The sequence below is a fragment of the Suncus etruscus genome, chromosome 14 (assembly GCF_024139225.1).
Source record: "Suncus etruscus isolate mSunEtr1 chromosome 14, mSunEtr1.pri.cur, whole genome shotgun sequence".
NCBI classification, from domain to species: domain Eukaryota; kingdom Metazoa; phylum Chordata; class Mammalia; order Eulipotyphla; family Soricidae; genus Suncus; species Suncus etruscus.
In genome coordinates this window covers 56,104,302-56,122,084 of record NC_064861.1, presented here as the reverse complement: position 1 = coordinate 56,122,084, position 17,783 = coordinate 56,104,302, and the positions used below count along the sequence as shown (strand labels likewise).

The 17,783-nt window shown below is 36.7% G+C and overlaps 1 protein-coding gene and 1 non-coding gene across 2 annotated transcripts in view; one reads left to right on the top strand and one right to left on the bottom strand.

Annotated features, from left to right (window-relative positions):
* Nucleotides 1-17,783, top strand: part of CDH8 (cadherin 8) — a 462,580-nt gene that overhangs the window by 266,403 nt on the left and 178,394 nt on the right. Inside the window, exons 6-7 of the mRNA XM_049786831.1 lie at nt 1,952-2,139; nt 6,347-6,600. Coding sequence (XP_049642788.1) covers nt 1,952-2,139; nt 6,347-6,600 — 442 coding nt within the window. The remainder of the gene's footprint in view (nt 1-1,951; nt 2,140-6,346; nt 6,601-17,783) is intronic.
* Nucleotides 10,757-10,862, bottom strand: LOC126029177 (U6 spliceosomal RNA). The gene has a single exon (XR_007502828.1). It is a non-coding gene; the product is annotated as a U6 spliceosomal RNA (small nuclear RNA).

The window sequence follows — 17,783 nt, the reverse complement described above, 5'->3', positions numbered from 1 at the left end:
GAGTGGGCAAAATAGGCAGTGATAAAGAAAAGTTCCATTTGTCTGCCTTCCCCAGGCTCCCTGGTACAAGGCAGGCAGCAAGTGAGGCCCCTTGGTGGCTTATTTACTTAATAAGCATATCTAAAGGAATCATCTCAAACCTTACCTGGGACAGAAAATAGGAAGAAAAACGAACCATTACAGCAATTATAAGAGAAATGGAGTCATAAACTTAATATAATAATTTTCACTGCTTACCTGTGGTAAAACAATAGGGAAAATGTTTTTGGTTCCCAGTTCTATAACTTTCTGATTCTTAGAACATTTTTATTTCAGCATTAAATGGATGCATTAGCACTAGAAGAAAACCTTAACTATTATCTGAAAAACAAACAAATAACAAAACATTTTTTGGTTTGTGGAAGCAGAGGACACACCTATCCTAGGTCAGGATTTACTCTTAGCTCTGTGCCCAGGAATCATCCTTGGCAGGTCTCAATTAACCACCTGTGATACTGGGGAATGAACCTGGGTTGACTGTATTCAAGTCAAGTGCTTTACCCAGTATATTATCTTTCTGAAAAAAATAACTTTTCACATTGAATATAATGAGCCTGAGTTCAAGAGCCAAACAACTTAGTAATTGAGTTGAAACTAGAGTTAGGTTATGTTCTTCAGCTTTCATTTTTCCTTTTGGGATTATGGTTCATTGAATGCTTATTTTATGTTGTTACTATGAAAATGAGCCTAAATCTCCCTAGTTGTATGATTTGTGCCCCTAGATAGAGGCTCTGAGACAAGATTTTAAGTGTAAGTAGTTTATCTTGGCGATTATCCCAAGAAAGGCCAGTAGGGAAAAGGGGAGTGGGGTGGGGAGAGAGCCATAATGTGCACTATCAAACTAGCTACCACTGAGGGGGAACTATAATTTTATTTCCTAGGGGGAAATTCTGGAACACTATCAGGAAACAAAAGAAGTGAAATAACTTAGTTTTACTCCACCAGATTGTGGAGGTGAGGAAACTTGAATTTATATACTGAATTGTATGAATCTTTGAAGTTAGTTTCAATAGAGACATTAATTTCCTGGTAGCTCTCGTTTGATGGGCAGTGAACAATGTGGGTTCTGGGGCCAGAGAACAACCTCAGGCAAGTAAGTGCAGCAATTGGCAGTAAGATATAAGGTGGGTGTTGCTGGAGAGATAATAGCTAGAGCTTATGTTTGGGGTATCACCTGGTTCCCCTTGTACTGATTCAAGAAAATTAAGTGGTTTGAATAACAGTAGGATTAATGCCACTAATTAAACACATTTTACCACCCCCATAGGAGAATGAACATACACTGTAATTGTACTTTGCTTAGAGAGTTTTGAAGGTGGGATTTTGGGACTTCAGAGCATTGAGGACTTTAGTAACAGGAGGAATGTTTCATGTATCTGAACAGCTTGCTGCAGGGCACGGCAGAAGTTTAGTAATTGGATTTTATCAAAATGGTCTACAAGTCTGTAAATATAAAGGTAACTTCAAAAGTGACTTTCACTGTGTTCCACATTGCTTCTTTCTGTGCTGAAATTAGCTTAATATGTTATGCCGGACAACAATAAATGTCCCCATGGGCATCCAGTGTGAATAGAAGGTAAACTGGAAAGAACATTCACAAAGACTCACTGATACCATGACATAACTCTGCTCTGAATTTACACTTGATAAGCATATGGTTGAATAAATTCCATAGACTCAAAAAGATGGGCTACTAAGATGGGCTACTTCTCCTGGGGACGGTTCATCTCTGTCTCATTTAAAAGATTGTACATTCCATAGAAATAGCAGTATTTTTTATCTGGGTTATCACTGATCCATGGCATCTAAAGTAGTGTCCAGAAAAAGGACACTTTTTATTTATTTATTTATTTGCTTAATGAATTAATGCATAGGATCTATGTGATGCTCAGGGACTCTCCTCTTTTCTAAGGTCTGTATCACTTCTCAGTACCAGAAGATGTGGTTCTTGGCACTGCAATTGGGAGGGTGAAGGCCAATGATCAGGATATTGGTGAAAATGCACAGTCTTCCTATGACATCATTGATGGAGATGGAACTGCACTCTTTGAAATCACTTCGGATACCCAGGCCCAGGACGGCATTATCAGACTAAGAAAGGTAAGCTGAAGGATGTGTTTGTTCATATTCAAAATACATCATTAGAAATTGAGTTTTGGGGCTGGAGAGGTGGCGCTAGAGGTAAGGTGTCTGCCTTGCAAGTGCTAGCCAAGGAAGGACCGCGGTTCGATTCCCCGGCATCCCATATGGACCCCCAAGCCAGGGGCAACTTCTGAGCACTTAGCCAGGAGTAACCCCTGAGCATCAAACAGGTGTGGCCCCCCCCAAAAAAAAAGAAAAGAAAAATAAATTGAGTTTTGAAATTTATGGAGGGTTAATAAGCTTCTTGATATGAACTTGGAGTTAATAGAATTTGGCCCCATTTGCAGTCGAAAAAAAGAGGGGTCTCTTTTTGCTAACTCTTGGCTTCATTTCACACTCAGGATTAAGCTCTGGCAAATGATATCCATAATGGTTCTGGCATTCATCTTATTATTTTTCTCTTATGTCTTGTTTAGTACTCTTCCCTAAGCTGCAAAAATTTGCTGTCTTTTTATGCAGAACATTCCCATTATGTGGGGAAGACAGATAGCCATTAAACAATGAGGCAAAATCTTTAGTCCTTTTTTTGTTTGTTATTTTTTGTGGGGGGGTCACACCCAGGCAGCACTCAGGGATACTCCTGGCTCTGCGCTCAGAAATCGCTCCTGGCAGGCCCCAGGGACCATATGGAATGCCGGGATTGAACCACCATCAGTCTTGGGTTGGTTGCTTGCAAGGCAAACACCCTACAGCTGTGCTATCTCTCTGGCCCTAGTCTTTTTTTTTAAGATATTATTCTGAAATTTATTGTCTAATAAAATACCTAGTGGGAAGAATCTTAAATGACCTAAAGAAGAGGGGAAAGCAGGGCAGGATTTTGTAACTTTTACTCCTTTGTATAACTGCTCATTTCTATATTCCTATTCAGGAATCTCTTTACCAAATAGTTTGACTTTGTTAAATGTTTATTGCTAGTTCTGCTTTTACAGAAATTAAAAGAAAGACGAATATAAATCTTCATATTATTTTGGTTAGTTCTGGTATATGAAGACTGTTTTCATATTTCCAATGGCTGTTCCAACCATACATACAAGTCCAAGCATGACCTATGATCAGTGAAGCTCATCACGTCTTGCTCCTGAGTGGAGAGTAAACAATGTAGAAAAATCATTCCATCAATAGTACAACTAACATGTGATAATTTTCCCTCACTTTTCCAACCATTATTTTTCATTTTTTAATGTGTAGATGTGACCAATTCTGTATATTCCTGAATTTGTCTCTCAATATCACATCTAAATTCATAATAAAGCCAATATGGTCAAAATAAAAATTGTGTATGAAATATATAGAATGTAATTGTTTTTATTAGCATAGTAATTTGCTTAAATTAAATTTAAATTAATTTAATTAATTAATTAAAATTAAATTTAAATTAATTTGATTGTTAAAATTACCCTCCTACAGGGCTGGGGAGACAGACAGTACAACAGACAGGGTACTTCCCTTGCATGTGGCTGAATCAGGTTTTAACTCCAGTACCGCACCATCAGGAGAGATCTCTGAGCATTCCTCTCAGTAAAAACTAGGAGTAGGCCCTGAGTACTTCTTCTTCCTCTTCTTTTTTTTTGTTTTTTTTTTTTTTTTTTTTGGGTCACACCTGGCAGTGCTCAGCGCTCAGCGCTCTGGTTTTATGCTCAGAAATCACTCCTGGCAGACTCAGGGAACCATATGGGATGCCGGGATTAGAACCACCATCCTTCTGCATGTAAGGCAAATGCCTTACCCCCATGCTATCTCTCCGGCGCTCTGAGTACGCCTTTGTGTGGTCCAAAACCAAATAAAAACACATTATTCATTTACCTCATCATGAGTACTTTATTTAATTTTGTTTTTCATTTCTTTGTCATGAAGATGCACAAGTTAATTTGTTTGTTCATGATAAAGAAGATAAATTGTGACCACATCATTGAAGCCAATCTGTTTAAATTTTTTACCACACTCAGTAATTTAAAGAGGTTACTCTTGACTTTGCATTCAAGAATTACTCCTGGTGGCTTCTGGGGACCATGTGAGATGCCTAGGATTAAACTTGTATTAGCCACAGGAGGGTGAATGTCCTATCTACTGTACTATCTCTCATGCCCCAAGGAGACAATAATTTTTACCTTTTTTTACAACAATTTTACATCCACAGGACTGAAATCTCATCATCTGATTTTCTCTATAATGTTACACAGCATCAATCTTTTTTAAGTGAACATGCTTTTAAAATATGCCACTGGTATGGTAATCATAGAGACCCTGGTATTCCTTGAATATATTTATGTATACAAAATAAATTTAAAAAATAACATTTGAGAAAATGTAAGTAGCTGCATTTATTTTAACTCCCTGCTGTGTACCACTACACTTATACCTGGCTTGAGTTTAGGATTGAGTCATAAAGCATTTAAAAACTTATGTTTGAAATAGTGTATAGCCTAATTATATTGAAGTCAATTATTGAATAACTCAGAGCTACATTTTCCTTGGCTAATGATTCCTAATGTCATTTTTATTATTATTATTAACTGCTATCCTCTGATATCATAAGATAAACTTTTATAAACCCAGGCAATTAGCCATTTGCTATATTTTTACTCACTGGCTTTCATAAGCTTGAAAGCATATACTATAGATTTTAAAACGAAGAAACACTTATATTTTACTCTTGTTCAAATAATATACATATTTTTACAATTATGGATCTTCTTTTAGTCTGACAAAATCCTAGGACACCAGATATGTTTGAGGATATTGTCATTATGTAGAGCTAAGAATCAAGAAGAAGATAATCTGTTCAATTTAATAGCCTATGTGAAGGATTTGAAATGACAAAATTGTTACAGTAGGGGTGATTGGCAAATTGTGAAAATGCTGATGTTGAAGCATCTATTCACGGGTACATGTGCCTGATAATTTCAGAATAGACAAGGAAGTAACTATCTGCCTGTATTCCCAAAACAGCAAAGTCCCATGAGAACAGAATTCAAATATAAAAATCAAGGCAAAATTTAAAATAAAAAATGTATATTTAAGCTTGTGCAGGGCTTTTGAAAGAGTTCACTAATGCCAGTGTTGTTGTTTTTTTCCAGCATCTTGATGGTTTAGATCTGCATTGCAGATGGAAAGTTTTGTTTCTTGTCTAAAATTGCAAGGCAGACCTAAATGTTTTTATGAATCTTGACATACTTACATCCTTGAAATGTTAAATGTTATGAGTGTTGTCAGTGAAACTCGAATTGGATGCAGATGGTCTTCTGATTATTTCAGGGGACTGTTCTTTTACCTGGTTCTGTTAACCTAGGTCTCTGGGGGCTTTTAAGGAATAAAGTATTAATATGTCAGAAATATTGTCAGTAATGGTGCAATGAGGTCATTTTAAATGCTTTTAAGTGGTTGGTGGAGAATTATCCAGTGCTGGTTCATTCTCTCTAATATATAATATATATAGGTATTTATTTATAAATGTATATATAGACTTCCTTCTACATAGAAACACAAGTAGATCACTATCTGTATACATTTTTCTTCATATTCTCCCAGCTTCATAGGACACAGCCCTAACAGAGACCTAAGAATGCCCTCAAAATAATAAACCTCATCTTAGCTACATTAGCAACAGAGCAGCCACGCTCTGGTAGTGAAATAAGAAAACACTCTTTGTTGGAATTAGTGTTAAATTATGTTTTATTATGTATCCTTGGACTAAACAATGATTATTTCTAGCTCTTTGCATTTCACACACTGTTGCAGAAATGATAAAATATTCTTCCCAGATAGAGATTGTGTTCGATGCTGCCTTATCTGCAGCCAGCAGAGGCCCGATTAACGGGCTGATTGGTATGCAGGTCAGGCCATCACTAGTAAAATTTTATGATGATTCTGAAGTGAAATTTTGATGGCACAATTCATGACTGTGAATATTTTGCACATTCCTAGTGAAATGAACAAAACAAAACAAAACAATGGGAGATTAGAGTCAGGGCGCCTGTCTAATAAACAGATATCAATAAATGCCTGTAAAATTTACAGGTTGAATCTGGGGGAATGGAGGGTGATCCCATTAAGACTCTCAAATGGGCTTAAATGCACATAAGTATCATCCATCAGCATTATGCTCATTTGTTCTTGCTGCTGTGGTCATTAGTGAAAAACATTCATCTTTGTCATTTCTTAACAGCCTCTGGACTTTGAGACTAAAAAATCCTATACACTGAAGGTGGAGGCAGCCAATGTCCATATTGACCCACGCTTCAGCAGCAGGGGACCCTTTAAAGACACGGCCACTGTCAAAATCGTTGTGGAGGATTCTGATGAGCCACCTGTATTCTCGTCACCAACTTACCTCCTGGAAGTCCATGAAAATGCTGCTCTCAACTCTGTCATTGGACAAGTGACTGCTCGTGACCCTGATATCACTTCTAGTCCTATCAGGTATTTCTCTAATACTGGCCACATTCAATAACAAGCAAATAGGTTCGCCCAGCACTTGAGTGGACATGCTTTGACTGATTCTGAGATTTTGCTCACATGAGTAAGGAATTTGGGACAACACACACTCTGTGCCTGTTCACACACATGCATGTGAGAAGCACAGGTCTGTATACACATACCTACTTAGAGCAATTTATAGTGATGCCCAGTTTAGGGTTCTCAAGATGAATAAAGCCATTTTTGTTTTCAAGGAGCTCTTTGAAAGTACAAAATTGCAAAATACTTTGTAGTATCTTTGAGTGCATCTTATATATATTTATGTATATATACATATATCTTTGTATATATATATATATATATATATATATATATATTTACTTGTTGTGCTTGTGTTTTTCTAGCATTGGGAGACTGCTTCTATTTTTCTCTCTTTGACAGTCACAGTGAATTATAGATATGAATTTAGATTCATGAGACCACTGTCTCAGTGCATTAAGAGCCCCCTCTCTTATTTTTTTCTTTAGTTTGGAATTATCTACCTATCACTTCCTGTGAATTTCTGGTAGGTCAGCATATCTGGATTGGTACCTTTTAGACAAAAATATTTCTCTGCCATTGAAAGAAAATGCATTTTTTTATGTTTTCTCTGCTCAGAGTATTCCCCCTCCTGAGATGAGAAATAATCCTTTATAAAAGATTTTTTTCCCCTTGCCTTTTTATTTTTCTTGAAATAAGGCTTAGTTCTATTTTTTTCCTTTTGAACTGTATACATCTTTTCTCATTTTGCCAGTCACCCAAATGACAGTACAGGTGCTCAAGCTAAATAACTATCTTCCTGAAAAACACTGAAAATCTATAACTTGCACACTGGTCTCCAAGGGTGAAGTGTTGGCTAATGATGTGTTTGAATGTGGATTTCAAATATTGGCTTAGAAATGTTTGTTTCAAGAGGGAGAGAGCAAAGAAAATTAGATGACAGAATGGCATAGTAAAGAATCGTACAGTTAATCTATGATTCAGATGTCAGTTCACTCCCAAATCATTGAATTTCTAAGTTAATGGGGATCGTTCTAATTATATTACTCAGGAAGACTCTAGACAAGTACATTTTATTGGAGATTTATTTATTCATTACATATTTATAACAAAATTTTTAATAATTAGAAGAATGCTATATCTCTGAGTCTGAAAATGAATAATAGGATTGCTAGTATTTTAAATAATTGGAGTTTGGGGGAAAAAGGGTTTCTTTTAGAAGTCTGGATGTATGACTTAGGAGATTGAGCTTTTCTTGCATGTACAAGACCCTGGGTTTGATCCTTTTTTCTGCATGTACTTAGTGCTCAGATCACAGGCCTTAGTACAGGGATCTCAAACTCAATTTACCTGGGGGCCGCAGGAGGCAAAGTCGGGGTGATCCTTGAGTGCAAAGTCAGTAGTAAGTCTTGAACATTGGGGTGTGTGACCCAAACAACTAAAACAAAACAAAACAAAAAAAGATTCCTCTAGGGCAGGGCCACAAAATGTTGTATGGAGGGCTGCAAATGGCTCGTGGGCCGCGAGTTTGAGATCCTGCCCTAGAACAACCACAAGCATCACCAGAATAGTGGTGCAGTCACTGCCCTGCTTTTATTCCCACTCACTTACACCTCCTAAATGAATTTTTTTCTAAAATCCAAAAATGTTCTTTAAATAAAGAATTTCTAAATTCAGGATAAGAATGTTCTTCATGAGAAATGCTCCTTCTGCCCCAATGTTTTACTTCAAAAGATCCAGTCTTTTTATTTTCTGATTATGGTGGTCAATTTATTTTTAAAATGCCATGACATATAGTTTTTTTTAATATAATTTTTATTTTGATCATAGTGGCTTACATATTGTTGACAATAATATTTTAGGTACATATTTACATAAAATCAGGGGGGATTCCCATCCCCAAATTGTCCTCCCTACACCTCCGTTTTTGTCCTACCTCCCATTTCCTCTTCCCTCACCCCCAGGGCGGCTAGAATATGTGGTCCCCTCTGTATCTAACCTACTACTTAGTAGTCTTGCATCAGTTTGGACATATAGTTTTTTTTTAAGAATATTACATTTCTAAAAACTTTTTTTTTATTTAACCAACTTTATTACATACATGATTGTGTTTGGGTTTCAGTCATGTAAAGAACACCACCCATCACCAGTGCAACATTCCCATCACCAATGTCCCAAATCCAGTCTTTAAGGAGGCAAAACTCTACCTATGGATATGAGGAATGGTCACCTTCAGTTTTAGGTCCAAAAGAATTCAACAAGCCATAGGCAGACAGAACGCAGCCTATTTGTTTAAGAGATTTGTATCATTCAAATTAACAAGTGTTAAATACATTGCACAAAATGTCCAGAAAAATACATTTTCATGGGCATCCATTTTCTGACTAAATCATGACCTGTGGAATGCTAATGTAATTAGTGACAGTGTGGTCTATTGAATTACTGAATGACATGACAGTTATTGGATGAATGAATGGCTTTGCTTTCAAATTCTCTGCAATGGGAAGTTTATCAGATTTCCAAGCATAAGAGAATTTGAAAAGAAGAATCCAGTTCAGTCCTTGGTGGGACTCACTGATGAGACCAGTTTTCACACTTGATTTGACAAGATTTCTACTCATGACAGCAAGGGACACATAGGAGCTGAGTCATATGGCAAGCTAAGGGTTTCTAGGAAAAGTGAGAGTTCAGATATTAGGGCAATTGCTTAAAAACTCCAAATTGGGATTCTACCAATAGAAATGAATTTCTGTTCTTAATCAGCTTGTGATGGGATTTGAGATACTTCTATTACAAACTGGTAGTAACTTTTAATTGTCAGGATCTGTTAAAAATTCAACTTCTTAGATTTCTACTCAATTCTGTACATCTAAAAACTACTTAAGTGCAGTAGAGATTTCCTGGTACTCATGTCCAGCTCACAAGGAATCAATTGACAATGATCCTTCTTGTTGGTTATTATTACTACTGCTGTTTTTCTGTTTGCCACTGAATGAAAGGCAAGACAAGAGGAAGCCTGTGGCTGCTCTGTATAACTAATGCTCTGGAAGCATTTCATTTCAGGCAAAGATAATGGAGATTTTCAGTGGTATTTCCTGAAGGAGATGGACAGATGAAGTGCCATCCAATGACATGGCTTATCTGTGCTTCAGATTTCTGTCAGGCAATTGCTAGTTCATTGGCATCAACATCAACCCAAAGAAGGAATGGCTTACTGTTGCATGACATTTCTAGAAAGGATTTGATATGTTCTACAGAAGATAGCCCCACACAGGTCTGATGAGATGGGATGGGCTCCTTGAGATGAGAATGTAAGGATCACCAACTGCATTTTTCAGCATTCATTCTACATGTCTGTAGTGGCTTTTTTTCTTTATTATTTTTTTAAATTTTTATTTTGATCATAGTGGCTTACATATCTTTCACATTAGTATTTTAGGTACATATTAACATTGAATCAGGGAAATACCCACCACCAAGTTTGTCCTCCCCCTTTCCCCATTCCCTTTCTGCAACCCATATCCCCCACCATCACCCCCTATTCTGCTAGAGTAGGTGGCCCCCTCTTTGTCTAGCTTACTATCAGTGATCATACATCTGTTTGGTCCTGGTGCCCTCCTTTGTTTCTCCCTCTATTTGAGAGGCTAAGTTAGATAAATCGAGTTATGTGGTTTTGTTTGAGGGAAAGAAAAGCAATAGAATGGGGTAAAGATTAAGCAAAAAAAATAATAAAAATATGCTGAAAATGGGCAGAGTCCTTCTAGTGGCTATCAGCCTCAGTTTGAGAGAGTACTTGTAAAAGGTAATTGAAACACCATAACAATACAAAAATAGCTCTTATCTACTAGGGATAAGAACTTACACTTTTTTACAACACAGGTACATCTCTCACCCTGAATGTATGTCATGGAGAACCAACCTAGGCTCCAGGGAAATAGGCACCAGCCATTCAGCTTTTACTCCTGGATTCCAGACATAGAAATGACAGAGTTCTCCACAACAGCTCCAGGAACCAAGTCCCCTCCAGGGCATTCATAATGCTGCTCTAACGCCAACATACGCCAGCTCTAAATTGATAACCTGACAACGAGGAAATGGGAACAACTAGTTCTTTATTTTTTTTAATATGGAACACTTCACGAATTTGTGTGTCATCCTTGTGCAGGGGCCATACTAATCTTCTTTTATTGTTCCAATTTTAGTATATGTGCTGCCGAAACAAGTACTGTAGTGGGTTTTTTTTACCCCCCCCCCCCATCCATTGGCTTATGGGGAACAACTTTCCGTTCTCTATGCACAATTGGCTAATTTGAGTAGAAAATTAAATTTCCTGACTAGCCAGAGCAAGACATACTTCCCTATGAGTCTAGCAGACAGATTTAGAGCCATTTAACCTTTTTAAACAGAACTGGAGGACATGCCACTCAGGGAATTACTGAGCAGCAAATAACCATGCATGATTTTTTTTTTTTTAGGACTGGTGGCTTTTCTAGGCAGACAAATGTGTATTCATCTTTTAAGGCAGTATTTACTTTGTCATCTATCAAGAAACAGGTGCTTATTGTGGCAGCTGACATAAAAAAGTAGTTATTTATTGCCTGGTCAACTAAGTTTAGAAAACTTACATATTTTGCAATATTATTCCTGAATCTATATCTAATCTCAAGGTGTGTTTGTATCTATCACTGTTTTATTTATTTCTTTAAGATATAGATATTCATATAGAGACAAGATCAAGAACTCTCACCCATCCAGGAACACTAATTCAGCCTTGTTATTTGCTTTAATACTCTGCCTTTGAGTAATGTAGAATAAAGTTTTTCAGATTATTTAAGAGTGTATAGAGTTGTTGAAGTTACCAAGACCAAAATTCAATATAATTCAGTTCTTAGCTAGCAGCTGGTCTATATTTAGTTTCCTCATCTGTATGAGGGGGTACTATCATCTTCTGCATGGGGATAACAATATTATTTGATGGATTTATAAATAAGATTAATTTTTGTTATTGGCATTCTACCAGTTAAGACAAGAGCCATTTTATCTTAAATGAAAATTAAAACCCACTACTTATTTTAGAAGAAAGTCTTCTATTAATTTTGCTGACTGTGTGCAGATTTGTGTTTTTTCCTTCAGCAATTACATCCTAAATAGTTTAATTAACCTCAATTAGTTGAATTTGCCCTGGGTACTGCTGTGATATTGTTACCTAACTTAGTATGTGGCAGGAATGTGCTAAATATATTGATTTCATCCTCTATCTAGCACATCTAATAGATCATACATAGAATTTTCATTCTCTGCAGTGAGCAGATGAGGAAACTGAGGGTCCAATGTCAACTTGCCTAGAATAGCAAATACAATTAAGAGTGCTTACCTAGGTTTTTCTGAGAATAAAATCCTGTTCTCTGTATGCCATATTTTCTTTCTTTCCCTGTGATGTCTGTAACTCCAACTGCATCTCTACATGTGGGGATAGCTTAGCAGGACTAATTTTGATGCAGAGAATAAACTATTTAGTCTCTAAATGGCCTCATTCAACCCAGGGTGCAGACCAAGAAAAGAAGGAAACCTGTACCAGGTTCTGTGAATTCAACCAGCATGTGGTCGGTGTTGCTTGCTAATGAATTCAACCCTTTGCAAGTGTTTGTTACTATTGACTGTGAACCAAATTGTCATTAGAGAGGTTAACGGAGGGTGTAGGGGAATATTATTTAGGTGAATCAAACTTTGTGCTAAATTCCAGTTTTGTATTATTTTACTTCCTTCTCACAAAACACAATCAAATAGTATCATCCCAATTATAGAGCAAAGGAACATTTGGTCTGCAAGAGCGCTTTTTCTGTGATGGTATAGAATAGAGGGTGCAGGGCCAGGGCTTAAGCCTGCATTTTTTTGTACATTTGCTCACTTTGTGCATGCTCTGCTAACATCTGACATCCTGTCCTAGGAGAAGGATGATGACAGCTGATGTTTCCTGAGCCCATACTTTGTGATAGACATTCTGAGATGGTGTTATAAGTGTATGGGCTATAGATTGTTTAGATTTAAGGTAAAATTTCTTAGCTCAGCATAGGTATTAAATGTCAGTACATTCCTATAAAATTTCAATGGTCCTACATTTACTTATTTACTTCAATTGTATATTTGGTGTTACCATAGCTTTAAGATGACAATGAGCTTAAGATGGCTGTTTCCCATATCATAGCATTCATCTTGAGTAAGATGCTAAGAACTTCTTAAATGTAAAGTGAGGACAGTGAGCGGTCAGCAGGCAAAGCAGGTTGACAAATGTTCATTGTGGACACAATGCTGTTGTCTTAATTCCTCTCTTAAATGTAAGTACCCACTCAACATGAGAGCACTGCATTCCTCTCCCACCCACATGTATTCTGGCACTTTATAATTCACCTCAGTTAGAGGCTTCCCGCTAATGAGCTCTTTTCCTGAAAGCACACTGTATAGCTGTGGTATCCGATGAGTCTAAAGTGGAAATATTTTGTATTGTAAAGTACCTGGTATTAATTTGAAGGGTAAGCTATGTACCAGTTGACTCTCCTTGATCTTACAGGAACTCTTGTTTTTGGTGAGCACCTGGTCTTTTGATTTTCCAATTGTGATAAGAATACTTAATGTTTGATTTAGCCTCTTCAAAATTGTAGTGTATACATAATTGGTCCAGTTATTGTTAGCTCTAGGCATTATATTGTACCAACAGATTTCTAGAAGTCTTTATCTTGCATATCTGAAGCTTTATGATCATTGATTAGCAACACCCCATATCCTTCCCAGCCACTGGAACTACCATTCTACCTCCTGCTTCTATCACTTGAGCTGTTTTCAATAACTTATGTAAGTAAAATCAGTATTTGTCCTTCTATGACTGGCTTAGCACAATGTCCTTGGTGCCCAACTATATTACAACGTGATTCAGTATTTTCTACTTTTTTAAAACACTGTGTGATATGTCATTTTATTCACCTACAACACTTTGTTCCCCATTCATCTTTTTATACATATTGAGATGATTTCAACATTTTGGCTAGTATAAATTATGCTAAAGTGAAAATTGGAGTGGTCATGTAGCTCGACAATTCTGATTTTATTCTGCTTTATAAATATCTATTCTATAGCATAGATAATCTCTGTAATCCTATGGGATGAAACTCAGGTTGGCCATGTGCAAGGCAATGTGCAAGGCCATAAATCTACCATAACTCTACCTGCTATACTCCAGCCCCTAAGTTTAATCCTTTTAGAAACTTAAATACTGCCTCCCATAGTGGTTATCCTGCTCTGCCTTCTTCACATCCAAGTGTTTAGAACTAGAAACTAGTCTTATTTTTAATTTTTTAAAGATTAATTATAATTCTTTTTCATTTTTGGTTTTTAGGTTAAACTTGGTGATACTCAGGTACTCTCCTACCTCTTTGCTCATAGATTACTTTTGGTGATGCTCTGGAATAAATTCAAGGAAACTAACTAGGGTCATATGCATGCAAGGTCAGAGCCTTAACCTTAGTACTCCTAATCTTTTTAAAATAACCATACTTGATGATTTTATAACCCTACACTTTCTGCCAGAAGAAAGTCTGATTGTGTTTCAGTTAAAAATACCAACACCAAATCATTTTCAAAAGAATAATTACTGTGCCTGCAAATGTATTTAATATATTAAGTAATTTTTCTTTTTGTAAAAATAAAATATTCATTGATTAGCATTAGCCATTTAGTAATTTATGTATACAACATATATTTATGTGAAATATGCAATATGTATAACTTATTGTATTATTTTATTGTATGTATTACTTATTTAGTTGTCCAGTGATATCAGTGAAACCCAGATTTCTCCATAGATTTTTTTTATGACAGAGCTTTTGCCTGTATGCAATATGAAGGCTATTCTAAAGTAAGGAGCTTAGCTTGAATAGCCATGGGAAACCCAAGTCTTTCATATTTATCTAATTCACCATTAATGCATATCATCTGAGAATGATAAAATGAGATTATGGAGTTTTGGGGTCACAGAAAGAAAGAGGTTTTCTTAATAAAATTTAAATAGAAACAACCATAGAGTGCCAATAAGGCTAAAGTGAAAATATCTGACTTTGTAAGGAACATGGTATTAATTTGAAAGCTGGGTTGTGTATTATCATTATTCATTCTCTTGCTCTCTCACTATCCAAAAAGAAATGCTTTGAGTAGAAAAAAACCTTCCTTTTTATCCTTAGAGGAATAATAAATAATATGTGATGTGAGAACCTTAGCATTCCACGACTAACAGAACTCAGATAATATTATTTATTAAAGTAGTTAGAGCAACCAGTAGAGCAATTAGAGGCAAAAAACTGAAAACTTGTAGATGGAATTTTTGATACTCAAAGTGCATGCGAGAAATGTTAAAATGGTTTCTTTAGGCATAATAACAAAAGCTGGAATGAAATTAAGCAGTGAGAAAGAAACAGTTGGAGTTCAGTGAAATATAATAACTGATTCATAACTAAGGGTTTATTTCGTTATATGTAACTCTAAATAGTATCTTCACTTGTGTTTGGTTCAAAATTGTTTTCTCATATAAAATCTACATATTAAGGCTGCAAACAATGTTTAGCAAAACATTTTATAATATAAAGGTATATTTATGCCTGCTAAATTGAAAAAAATATTTCTCTATTTGCAACATCTATCTAACTGTGCTCTATGAGATTAATTAGGACTAAAGACATTGTAGCTAGATCAATTTAAACTCAAGTTTCTGTGTATTAAGATTATTTTAAATATAATTTTTATTTTGAACATAGTGGCTTACATATTGTTGACAATAATATTTTAGGTAAATATTTACATAAAACCAGGGGGATTCCCATCACTGATTTGTCCTCCCTATACCTCCATTTTCATTCTACCTCCCAAATCTTCCTCCCTCACCCCTGGGGCTGCTAGAATATGTGGTCCCCTCTGTACCTAGTTTACTACTTAGTAGTCTTGCACCTGTTTGGTTTTGGTGCCTCCCTTATTTCCCCCTCTAATGGGAGGCAGGACTAGATAGTTCAAGTTATGTGGTTTTGTTTGAAGAATAGAAAAGTAATAAACTGGGGTAAAAGTCTAATATGCCGAAAATGGGCAGGATCCTTCTAGAGGCTCTCATCATCGGTTTGAGAGACAAAAGAGAAAAATAAGGTGTAACACCCCAACAGTACAAAAAGAAGTGTCAAATATCCAGTGAGCACTACAACAATAACAATGATAAGCACCACAAAAATAGCCATGGTCTTGAGATAAAAAACATGGCAGGGCATAAAAAGAAAGAAAAGAAAAGAAGGAAAAAACATAAATGTACATGGGGACAACTTCAATAACCACAACAAAACAAGGACATCAACAAGAAGTAGATAGGTAAATAAAAATAAAAAAATAATAAAAAATGAGTATTTAAAAAATAATATATATAAAATATAAAAAATATTTTGTGCTTTTTGCCTTTTTTCCCTCCTGCAATGGCACAGTAAATATTGGGGTCATTCGAAAAGGAATTCACTTGGCCTAAGAGATATGGGGTTTCTCCACCCTTGGAATATATTGTCATGGGATTAACTATAGACTCTGTTCAGATTCATTTACTCTCCCCTCGGTGCTTTTGTGGTGTTTGGAAGGCTTCTGCTCCTTCCTGGTTGATAAAATCAGACATCTGTATCTAGAGATTTTAGTCTCTGCACAGGTCCAGAAGTGGGATTTATGATGAAGTCTTTCTTTGTCGTTCTAGAAGTTCTGTTCCCTCAGTGTCAATTTAATCCATCTTCAGTGGTTGGTGGTCTTGGTCTTTGCACTGATCCTAGGATGGAACCTAGGATAGCGTCTTTCATTGTGTTTCCAGAAGCCCCATTCCGTTGCAATTGTTTCAGCCAGACCTTTGGAACTGGGGATCATGGTTGTTGTGCAGGTCGTAATTCAAACCCTAGACTAGGGCTTTTTTATTGGTCCCAAGATATATACAGTCCAGTCATGGTTCTAGTAGCCAGTCATCTATAAATCATGATCTTGGCTTTTGGACCGACCAAAGGGTGACAAGTCTTCTGATTTTGTCTTATCGTTAGCTGGTGAGGTAGGATAACCTGCTCTTAGGTCAAGTTGTTCTCATTTTCCTCGTTGTCAGGATATCATATTAGAGCTGGCACTTGGTGGCCCAGCAGTATTAAGGATGTCCCAATTGGGATTTGTTTCCCTTAGCTGTTGTGAAGAACTTTGTCGTTTCTATGTCTGGGATCCAGGGTTCAAGGCTGAGTGGATGGTGTCTAATCACCTGGGGTCTAAGTTGGGTTCACATGACATATTTCAAGGTGGGAGATATCCCTGTATTGCAAACAAGCATGAGTTCTTATTCCTAGTAGATAAGAGCTCATTTTTATATGTAGGATTTCCCCTTTTATTAGTGTGCCTTTGCAGGGAGAAATGGTGTTACATTATAATGTCGGTGCATTTGGGGGTGGACAGAGAAGAAAACAAACAGGTTACACACCCAAATAAGATAAAAATGGGAATAAAAATATATGTGCTCACCTATGTATATGTAGAACAAACATTTTAAAAAATTAATTAAAGTAATTAAAGGAACAAAGTGATGCAAGAGACTACTTTACTTTTGGGGATAAACAGGTAAGGAGGTGGTGTAAAAGAGGTCTTATACTTATGTTGAAAGTTTAGGTTTCCCCATTGTCTTTTGGGATTTTCTTGTGGTGTGTGGATTCCCAGGCACCTTTCCATCACAGCCCCTGACCTTCTTGAGATTGGTAAAGATTTGCGGCAGGGAGGTCTTGGAAGAGCTCTTGCATTGGGGATACTTTTAGAGCTAAGTCCGGTTTCAAGTAACAGCCCACATTAGGGGGAGTTGGTAGGAAAGGCCACGCAGCCTGAGTCCGCAGGGGAGTTGGTTGCCTTTTCTTGCAGGGGACGAGGTGTGGGTTTGACTGAGTGTCCCTTCGCTTGGTTGCTGGGTACTGGTTTGTTGGGGTAGGAGGTCAGTCTTGATGCCCAATGGATTAAGAACTGAAGGTGAAGAGTTTTAATACGGTGGGAGGTCTGGTTGGGATTGAAGGGTGAAGGGATAGTTGGATTTCCAAATGGGGGAAAGGGGAAAGTACATGGAAGGA